Below are 10,969 nucleotides of genomic sequence, written 5' to 3' on the forward strand. Positions count from 1 at the left end.
GGTCACCAGGCAGAACTTTTTTATATCCTAATTAGATATCTTGAGTCTTTTGGGCAATACACACAGAGATTTTCCTGTTTCCTCTCCTCATTTCTGTATACATCTGTAAACGACCTACCAAAGTTGGATAAAAATGAAAATATAGTCAAAATTAAGGTTTCATTACAGCTGTTAAAGGAATGCTTATTGCAACACTTCACAGGTAGCTGCACATCTGCTGCCAACACCGCACAGCACAGCAGAGCAGGCATCCTGGCCACCCTAGAATTAGAGGCATGAGGGCACACGCACCTATAAACAGAGATGCTCAGGGAAATCTAAACATTGCTGAATTTATGCTGTTCTTGCTTTTGAAAAATGTATGCAGAGAATCCAGGCTGGCTCAAAGCATCTCAAAAAAACCTGACTGTTGCTCTGGAGATGTGGAACGGGGACAGGATTGTATCTAACAGAGGGGGGGGAGGAAGGATGGGAAGGCCGCCACTCTTGCTGCCTGTTTCCTTGGTCAGCACGATGGGCGCTGCTCCTTTGGGCAAGGGCTGCTCCTGCCCCACAGCTGCTGCCTTCAGGCCGTTCCTTGCTGGCAGCAGCTGCCAAAAAACTGATATTCCCAGAGATGGGGCTGGTGTCACTGAAACACCGGGGCACAAATGTGAAGCAGAAACCCCCAATGTTGCACCATGGGCTTTGGCAGCCTCCTGCAGCATTAACAGGCTTTGTGTCTGCGAAGGCACCTCAGGAGCATTTCAAGGTAGGGACAAAAGAGCACATTTCCCTCTTTTAAAGTCACTTTAGACTCAAAAATCAGCACGCCACGCGGAAGCTTTTAACAACGCCCCAGCTTTCAGCTTTATTAACGGTTAGCAATGATAGAGCTCTGCCTCCTGACCCAGGAGGAAGCCTCCACGCCTTTCCCTGCAGCTCCTCGGCTGGGCACCACAGGCCAGCAGGAGGCCGGGCACAGAGCCTCCACCACAGACGGTGAGAAGAAAAAGCTCCGGAAAGAACCGAGGTCAGGAGCAGGGGCAGCCCCCACGGGCACCGCCTCAGCAATCGCCTCAGCCATCGTCCCCCACCCCCGCAGCCTCCCCCTCCCTCATGGGGGGGGCAGTGGGCGTGGCTTCGCCGCCACCGCCTTCGCGCCCTTGCGCGCGGCGCGCGCGCGCAACGTCCCCTCCCCCCCTCCCTCCACCCGCGCGCCCCAGCGGCCGCCGAGCCTCCGCGTCACGTGCTCCCCCTTGCCCTCCGCGGCAGCCAATGGGCGGGCGCGCCGCGGGCCGCGCAGCCTATATAAAGCGGCGCAAGGCGCGGCGGCCCCGGCAGTGAGGCGGCGGCGGCGGCGGGGTGTGTGTGGGTGTGCGCGGGGCGGTGCCTGCGGCGGCTTCCCGGCTGCAGCCGTCCGGGAAGGAGCCAGGTGAGCCAGGTCTGCGGCGGCGCGGAGCGGGGGGAAGGAAGGGCTGGGGGGAGGCGAGGGGGGCGGCCGTGTTAACCTGGGGGGGTAGCGGTGGCCGGCGGGCCCTGCCCTGCCCCGCCCCGGGGGAGCGGGCGGCGGCGGCTCGGTGTGTCCGCGGAGCGGCTGCGTGTGTGCTGTGCCTCCCTCCCGGCGTCCCCCCGGGGCGCTCCGTCTTCTCTAACAACCTCTCCGCCTTTGCTTCTTCGCCCTCTTTTCTCCACCTTCCTTCCCTCCCTCTCCCCCCCCCCCCACCCCCGCCCCCGCCCCGGGCTTCTGCTTTGTGGATGTTGGCGGCTTCTTGTTGTGACAGGAGAATGTGTGTGTGCCCCGGGCCCAGGCGGATCGGTATGTATCTCGCACCGGTGGGGGGGGGGTTGGGGGTCCCCAGGGCTCAGCCCGGCCGGCAGCAGGCTCCTAGCCGCGCCGAGCCTGCCTCGTTCCTTCTCCCCTCCTCTCCAGCAGCCTTCAGGTCAAGTCTCTGACAGCGTGGTTAAGGAGGTGTTTTGGAGGAGCCTGGCAGAGCGGCATGAAGTGGCCTTTGTAGGACAGTTGTAGTAAGCCCTTGTTAAAGGAAGGGAGTAATATGCTTCTGTTCTATCAGTATAGTATTACAAAACCCATAAACTGGCCATCTGGCTCATTATTTACTGTGTCTGTGGCCTGGGAAGTAGTATTTGTACCTGGTTCTGGGCCTGAAGAGGCTTTAAACACTGTCTTGATACCAATCACTTGACAAATCTTGGTTGGATAGTAAAATTTCTACTTCATATCTTTTCCTTTTGTCCAATCATCTTCATCAACTTGAGGTCTTTAAGTACTTCAGGGCCAGCTGCAGTGTGCTTTTGTTTTAGGCATCCATGTTGCAGGGTTAAATGGGAGAGACTTGGAATAGTTTCAGTTGATGTTGGTAGACTTGGAATTTCTCTGACTTGATCAGCTGGGTCTGAAATCAGGCACACAGAGCAGATTTGTAAAAACTGGCATGGATTCATTGTGAGAGATACAAGCAGTGGAAAATTAGAGGCTATTTTCTTCATGCATCCTCATAGGTTTCACTAAATATTTGATAAAAAACCAAGGATAGAAAAGAAGCAAAATAACTTCTAGTGGCACTGCAGGGCCAGCAGTACATTTATAATTTTGCTTCATCATGGGTCAACAGCAGAGCTGTCGGAACAGCTGTAGACCGTGTATGGGTCAGCACTGAGCTCAAGTACGTAGCAGCCAGGGGAGCTCGCCTCAGTAGGAGTCTAGCAGGAGACCAGCGTGAGATCCAAGGTGCTGCTGTAGACCTGACACGTCTGTAGAATGCTGAGGATCCCATTCTGTAATCAAAGTTGTTGCTTTTAAATGTCATGTGAAGAAATATACATAACTGTTACCCAAAATAGCTCCTGTATAATTAGAAGGCAGTAATAGACTTTAAAATCTATATTTGGAGTTGCAGTTCACTTCTGTCATACCGTGTGCATATGAAGTCTGGGCTGGAGAAAGACATTTTCTGGGAAGCCAAAGGCTAGCATAAATTTAGCTTAAGCCTGGAAGTTCCAGCCAGTGCACTGCTGCTGAGTATATGGGCAGCTGGCTGGGGTCCACAGGACTATGACCGAAGCTCTCCCTGGTAGCTGAACCACAGAAAATTGGCCTGTTCAGGCATCGTAGCTGTCGGTAGGAGACCTGGGAGAGGTCAGTGGACAAAAAATTTTTGTTAATGCAAGTTCAGATTGACAAGTGCTTCCTCAGGGAATGAAGATACAATGTGAGAAAGCCAGTGGAATGGTAAAACACGAATTTTACTTTTCTCAGTCACAAAATATGTAAAATGCTGAAAGCAACAGGGTCTGCTCCTAAGGAGAAGAGGCAGGCTTGCAGAGAAGAGCACTGCTTGCTTCCCTCTCTTCCAACACAGAGAATGGGGTGTGTTCATGTGTTTATTCTAGATACTTCTCAGCTGATAGACTACCACAGAATTCTGATCAATGGGAAGCAGAGAATAGGTGAGAGACTAGTGCCTAACAACAATACTTAGGGCTGCAGAAGCCTTGTATAAGAACTCTAATTCTTCTTTTTAGAAGAAGCAGTTATGCTGAAACTTAATCATAAAGAAACTGGATCATAAAAGATGGAAGGAGAAAAGTGAATTGCCATTAACTGTGTACACTTTGCATAAAAGAATGCAATTCTGCTCTTTTCCCACTGGATTTTTTTCAAGTTTCACACTGTAAAACACTACCTGAGAATGAAGCATAATGAATAAGAGGTTTAAAAAGTGCTTGTGCTAATGTTGTGATTGGGTATGGAAATGGGGACAAGGAATGTGATGTTACAATAAGTTTTTTCCAGAGGAATGAAAAATTATTAGGGAATCTTACGTATGGCAAAGTATTAGTATTTTTCTTGGGCACTAAATTTAGTTACTTTACTGTAGCACTGATCTAGCTTTGGGTTAGTGTGCGTGGCTCTGTTCTAGTGATGGAAGAAAACGCAGGTTGTTTGTAGTCTTTCAACTGACTAGCTTTGTTTTTTTTTTTAAGCAATTTATAATCCTAAAACTGAGGTAGATCAGCAGTTAGTAGCAGATGTACGTTTTCTACCACTTATATTTTTATCTGACAAACTAGAAATTTATCGCCTATACTCCTGTGGCTGCTTTGTATATATACACACACCATGATGTTATGCAAGTGTGACAGTTTTGCATGTGAAAGGGGGGAGAAGGAACAAAACTTGCTATTGGCTTCTCTTTGCCTAAAATAGGTCTGCTGTCTGCTGCTTGCTTTTTATCATCCAAAGCATCTTCATCTTAGTGCTGGTTGTCATCTGGATGCTGTTTCTTGAAACTTAGTGTTACGTGTTATCTCTTCAGTCTCACAAAGACTGCATCTTCCTGTGCCACATCCGGCTCTGTCAAGCTGGGATCTCAGGATCAGCAGGAAACCAAACCTCCATAGAAGCCTCGTGGAGCATGGCGCTGCTCTGTTGTGTTGCTGTGTGCTAATTGTTGCCTGAAGTTTTATATGGAGCTGCGTTGTCTGTCTGGGTCGCTGTCACTTTCTTACTGCTATTTGAGTGGCTGTAAGACCTACCGCATCTATGCTGAGCTTCTAGGTATGATGCAGCTTATTTTGTTATAGCCCAGCGCTGTGTGAACAAGCACTTCTTCCTCTTCTGTTTATTTCATATTATAAGCAACTTTGTTTAGGGGCTGTGAAAGTCTTAACACAGACTTCTGGGGAAAAATCTGTTAGCTGTCCCCCTAAGCACAGTTGTTTTCTTGTATTTCAGCAATCCCAGTCCGAAGCTCCAGGCTGCCATTGCTGTCTGATGCCATGCCAGCGCCAACTCATCTGTTCCCATTGATTCGTAACTGTGAGATTAGCAGAATATGCAGTACTGTTTGTTACTGCCACCATAAACATCTGTGTTGCTTTTCCTCTCATTTCGCTCACGGTCACTTCAGATATGCGCCTCAGAAGAGATTTGCAGCACTTTATAGGCCAAAGGAGAACTTTAATCATTTTATTCATGCGAGGGATTATGCTTCTACACCACAGAGATTTTACCTCACTCCTCCACAGGTCAACAGCATCCTGAAGGCAAACGAATACAGTTTTAAAGTCCCAGAGTTTGATGGCAAGAACGTGAGTTCTGTCCTTGGCTTTGATAGCAACCAGTTGCCTGCTAATGCTCCAATCGAAGACCGGAGAAGTGCTGCCACTTGCTTACAGACACGAGGGATGCTTCTGGGTGTGTTTGATGGCCACGCAGGCTGTGCTTGTGCTCAAGCTGTCAGTGAGAGACTGTTCTACTACATTGCTGTCTCTTTGTTACCTCATGAGACTTTACTTGAAATAGAAAACGCTGTGGAAAGCGGTAGAGCTCTGTTGCCTATTTTGCAGTGGCACAAGCATCCCAACGATTACTTCAGCAAAGAAGCTTCCAAGCTTTACTTCAATAGTCTGAGGACTTACTGGCAGGAGCTGATTGATCTCAATAGCGGAGAGACTACTGATGTGAAAGAAGCTTTAATTAATGCTTTTAAGAGGCTCGATAACGATATTTCTCTGGAAGCTCAAGTAGGAGATCCAAATTCTTTTCTCAACTACCTAGTCCTGCGAGTAGCGTTTTCTGGTGCAACTGCCTGTGTGGCCCACGTGGATGGTGTTGACTTGCATGTGGCAAACACAGGTGACAGCAGGGCAATGCTCGGGGTTCAGGAAGAAGATGGCTCTTGGTCTGCAGTTAATCTCTCCTACGACCACAACGCACAAAACGAACGCGAAGTGGAACGGGTGAAAACAGAGCATCCGAAGTCTGAAGAGAAGAGTCTGGTGAAACAAGACCGTCTCCTGGGCTTGCTGATGCCTTTCAGAGCTTTTGGCGATGTGAAGTTTAAGTGGAGTATTGAACTACAGAAGAGAGTGGTTGAGTCGGGCCCGGATCAGCTGAATGACAATGAATACACCAAGTTTATTCCTCCAAATTATCACACTCCCCCTTACCTCACAGCTGAGCCAGAAGTCATCCATCACAAATTAAGGCCGCAGGATAAGTTCCTGGTTTTGGCTACAGATGGGCTGTGGGAGACTATGCACAGGCAAGATGTGGCTAGAATCGTAGGGGAGTACCTCACTGGGGTTCACCATCAGCAGCCGATAGCTGTCGGTGGTTATAAGGTAACTCTGGGACAGATGCATGGTCTCTTAACAGAAAGAAGAGCGAGGATCTCTTCAGTATTTGAAGATCAGAACGCAGCGACTCACCTGATCCGTCACGCAGTGGGCAATAACGAGTTTGGCACTGTGGATCACGAGCGGCTGTCCAAGATGCTTAGTCTTCCAGAAGAGCTGGCTCGAATGTATAGGGATGACATTACGATTATCGTGGTGCAGTTCAACTCGCATGTTATAGGTGCATGTCAAAATGAGGAACTGTGAATTTTCATCTAGTGAACTGGTTACCAAAGCTGTAACAATGGCCAGTACGAGCAGCAGATGGAAAAACAGACAAACTCAATAAGTGAGCAAACTCGTTGCTTGCTAGATTCAACATAATCTATTGTTCCTGCCTTCCCATGGAGCTCTAGATAGAGGGGGAGTGCTATTGACCTAACATAACTTAACAGGAAGTCACAGTTTGGGAAAAGAGGTTTTTGTAATAACTTTGCACTATTGATTTCACGAATGCTGCTAGAACAATGTCTTGAATTTGGCAGAGTTGCATGAGGGAGGGAAGGGAGGATTAAGAATTAACTACCAAACATCTGGCTGTTCAAGAAGCAAAGCCTGTTAACATCTGTAAATATCACTGTCTTAAAAGATGAGTAACAAGGAACGTTGTTGAATTCTTACAGGGCTAATTCTTGCTTAGTAGGTGTGGTTATTTGTGAATATATTGACAACCTTTTCCTCTAAGTAGGAGGATGACTTTAACCGAGTAGGTCTTCAATGTAACAAAGTTATCTCACTCTCATATAGACAATGTCATTTGCTTAAGGATATTTTGTCTGTGTTGACTTTCAATGCAGGTCTAAGCCATAATCAATACTTGAGATTCTGTTCTAGTTTAATCATATCTTTATACGCAGTGACTTCTAAATGTCTGTGCATCAATAGCTTCTTGGCTTGTGGGTTTCTGCACAACTTGTAGGGCAATAATACATTACAACATGCAGTTAAGATATCAAGTAACTTTGTGGAGGACCTCAGGATGAAGAAACTTTCAGACTCCTCAAAAAGAGTCTGTTGCTAGTCAAGACTGTGTTGGCTTTCCTAAAGGTCATGTCCTTCATGTACTCCACCCTGTCTGGTGTTACTTATCTAGTAAGATAAACCTTCACCTGAAAAGATCAGGCAATCATTACTAACCTCATTGTGGCTTTGTAATTTGCACTCATTTTTACTTTGGCTGTTTCAAGTGGTCACATAATCGATGTCTTGCACTTGAACACATATTTGTAAGAATGTCAGATTTAAAAACTACAAATTACAAAAAGTGAAGTGTGGCTTGTACATAGGGTTTTAGTTGGGAAACTAACTGGCATGCATGTGTATGTTTAGTGGCTTTTTTCTCACAGCTTTATTAGCAGCTCTGGTTCTCTGGACAGCTGGTGTATGCATGTTCTTACAGTCCAGAATGTTACCACATGGCAGTCTCTTAAACGGGTCTGTTTGGCTTGTAGTGGTTGAATTTGAACCTAAAAAGTATTGTCCTGGACTAAACTCGTGTGCCTCAAGTTGTTGGGCTCGTAACTGTACAAAGTAGGGACTGACAACTAACTTAAAGGTCGTCATTGTGTCTGTTTTAGCTATGTTACATGGTACAGATTCCTCTTAAGCTGCCCTTAATTTAAAAATTGAGATGCTGGCTAAAACACCACTCCTTGGTGATGGAGAGAACACTTGTAACTTGATTCATGTGTTCTGGAGAAACTCTAGATCAGTCATAGGTCAGCATATTTGATTTCACAAGGTGTTCCAGTTAAAATAACTTCCTTAAGCCTTCATTGCCAATTGAAAAAGAAAACACAAACACTTAAAAAAAAAAAAAAAAAAAAAGCCCAGCTTAGTTTGGTTAGTTGAGTAATGTGGCACTTTCCACTGAATGCAAACATTTCCAGCTAAGCCTACAGTTACATAGGGTACACTTAGCTTGAACAACGAACCTGTGCTATAGTAAACACTGACTCCTCAAACTCGTGAGTGCTGTGTGTACTTAGTGGCCTGCAGCTTTAATATGCCTTTCTTTACCCAGCCTGAAAATACCAGGATCAACTTTGCTGTAAGGTTAATGATATCTTCAGTCTGCATCCAAGATGTGAACAGCCCTTCTTTATTTGAAGGGAAAAGGGGAACTCTAAAATGCCTAGACAAGTACTGGCTGTTGACATTGCTTCTATATGTTGTGTTTTGGTGCCTGTCTTTAGCTAGGTCAGTAGACTTCATGTTCTTCTATCATTCAAATGCAGTATGTATCTAAGCTGTTACAGTATTTAACTTTCTTACTTTTTTTTACTGTTAAAGCTCTATTACTTGTGTTGATGTATTTAACCTATGATTCTTGATATGGATTTGGTACAAGTCATGGCTAGAAGAAATGAATATTGGTCCCATGTACACAACTTTTGAGGAAAAGCTGCTTTTTGTAGTAAAGATGCATATGTATGGGGTCAGACAAAATAGTATTTATGTATTGCTTGGAGACTTGCTCAGTATGTATGCAGTGAACAGAAACAGCGTAGCTGCCTGCTGAACAGGTGATCTGAACAAATGTCTTTTAATAGATTACAATAAAATGATCAATTATGCAGAAATCCCTGTGTATTGGCTTGATATAGAATGCAGTAGTGGCTCTGCCGGGGTGGAGCTCACGGAGCTCTCTTCGTTTCAAGAGTGTGTTCTGTTGTGCAGTCACAGTTCTGGAATAGACCAGATGGCTCAACAATGCAAAGCATAAATGGAAGCAGGCTGGGAACTGGACTTCAAAGCTTCCAAATGCCACAGAGGCTTGCACCCTACATCAGGTGTGCTGGTGCTGCCGCCTGCTGGCAGTCGAGCTTAAGTTAGAGCTTAAATCCTCTGTTGGTACCTCCTGGGCATTCTCTTTCCCTCACTATTCCCTCGGGAAGGGACGTGGGGTTGCTGCGGACAAAGCAGGCTTCAGCAGTGCACAGAAACTCGAGGCAACAAAAGTTGTGGACTGTACCCTATACAGAGCAGCGTTTCATCAGCAAATGATCTGTAATACGTGCAGGTCAAAATGGCAATGACGTGATGGTGAGCTAAAAAGGAGCAGCTCTTACACCACAGGCGGAGGACATGCTCCGTTTGGTTGTTCACCAAGCCTGTTGCACTGCAGGGAGTATTGGTATGTTACATGGAAGGAGGATGCCGCAAATGCTTTTTATACAAATACAAGTTTCACAGCTGCAAGTATATGGCTTAACCCAGAAGGATGGCTGAATTTTGACAGTCAACACAAGCCTTCAAGTTCACCTTTAAGCCAATATCTTTAAATGGTTCTAGATGAATATGTGACCAGAACCATTTTACAGTAAAAATCCAAGGTAAGGGGGGAGTGGGAAATCTTCCCATGGTCTGCTTTCATTTTAAGGATCTAACTCTGTTCCCTCATGTCTAAAAAATGGTATGTGTTATAAAATTCTGCCAGAAGCAAATATGTTTCAGCTGTTACTGTGAGAGCTTCCCCATTCTCAATTTGCCTTCTGTATGCAAAACTTGATGAGTTCAGAACTTATTTTCATTTCCTGACTGTAGGGCAGAGTTCTGCATGTAGTTCTCCTAAAATGTGACGCATGCTGTAAGAGCATAGTCTCATCATGATGTGCTGTTTATAGCTGGACTCTTAGACTTTGGTTCCTGTACTTTGAACAGTTCTGGAGCAAAAGGAGGCCTGGTAACTGCTTCCAGTGAGTGTGCTACTAAAGGGTTAGGCTGCTCTGGGGGGAAGGCATATCTGTAATGAGATTACCTGGCATAGATTGATAATACAGGTTTTCAGTTCTGTCCATCTGCAATGTCCCAGGCTCTCTGATGCAGACAGTGTCTGGTTTCATGACTTCCAGTAACTCCGTGCCACCTGATTTGTACCAGTGATCTTTATCAGCGTGACTGCTGAACAGTCAGCAGTGCTGCTGCACGGCCGTCCAAGAACAGTACCTGCACAAGGCATTTGGGCGTGCCAGGGGGATAGCTCTTGTTAATGTTTTTCTTCCTATGTAGGAAGCTCCTCGCTGCTGTTCAGTAACATGTAAATAGAAACAATCTGCAGAGATGGAATGTCAAATGTCAAAATGTCCTGTCTTTAATTTGGGGAAAGCTGAGAATGAAGTGGATCCTGTGGGTAGGATGAGAAGGAGCTTTCTTGCAGCCTGCCAGCTGGCACGTTGCAGGTTGATGTAGTTATCTTGCTATATGGAACAAAGAAGTTAAGTTTAACTTATTGAAATGAGTCCAAAGTGACTGTTTCCAGAGATCTGCATCTTCCTAAGAGGTGCTTCAAGTGTGACAGTAGTGCTTTGGTAGATGCCTTTTTCTGTTATGTTCAGAGGCTTAAGTATAGAAGCTGAGATACTTCATTGCTGTGTATCAGTTCCTGTGTTAATACAAAGAAGCTTTAAACGAAGCAGGCTTCAGAATGAATGCATTCATGCCTTAAAATGGTGGTTCAGCTGTTTTGTCCTTTCTTCTCTACTTTAATTTGAAAGCCTGCCTTTGCCAAGTGTTTTCACTTTCAGCATTTTGCCTTTCACTCAGCAGTGAATGCAGAAAGTCGTTCACATCTTCCAATGATATGTCTTTACCCTTAGGTGTTCTTTGTGTAGGAAAAAGGCTTGCTGATGCCTTCTGGATTAAATTATTTGTTCAACAGCTACAGCACATTTAATTTTCTGCAAACAAAAAAGGAGTGTTATTAACTAAATGCAAACTCATTATCAGAGTATTTCTCAGCTGTATTAACTCAATTTACCAGATCTTGATTAGGGGGTTATTTCTT

The 10,969-nt window shown here is 45.5% G+C and overlaps 1 protein-coding gene across 2 annotated transcripts; it reads left to right on the forward strand.

Annotated features, from left to right (window-relative positions):
- The first annotated feature begins 881 nt into the window (after positions 1-881).
- On the forward strand, positions 882-8,762 carry PDP1 (pyruvate dehydrogenase phosphatase catalytic subunit 1). 2 transcript variants are annotated; one of them, XM_035546320.2, is made up of 2 exons: positions 882-1,414; positions 4,739-8,762. In XM_035546320.2, exon 2 carries the CDS (start codon positions 4,783-4,785, stop codon positions 6,388-6,390), a length of 1,608 nt encoding a protein of 535 aa, XP_035402213.1. In that variant the 5' UTR covers positions 882-1,414; positions 4,739-4,782; the 3' UTR covers positions 6,391-8,762. The 2 variants fall into 2 exon arrangements, with proteins under 2 accessions (XP_035402213.1, XP_050564868.1); XM_050708911.1 differs by having other exon boundaries at positions 1,316-1,423.
- Positions 8,763-10,969: the final 2,207 nt, after the last annotated feature.

This window comes from Cygnus atratus, chromosome 2 (assembly GCF_013377495.2).
Source record: "Cygnus atratus isolate AKBS03 ecotype Queensland, Australia chromosome 2, CAtr_DNAZoo_HiC_assembly, whole genome shotgun sequence".
NCBI classification, from domain to species: Eukaryota; Metazoa; Chordata; class Aves; order Anseriformes; family Anatidae; genus Cygnus; species Cygnus atratus.

Bases quoted from the DNA above. Each gene is read 5' to 3' on its own strand.
- PDP1 (XM_035546320.2), top strand. From the start codon at position 4,783: ATGCCAGCGCCAACTCATCTGTTCCCATTGATTCGTAACTGTGAGATT.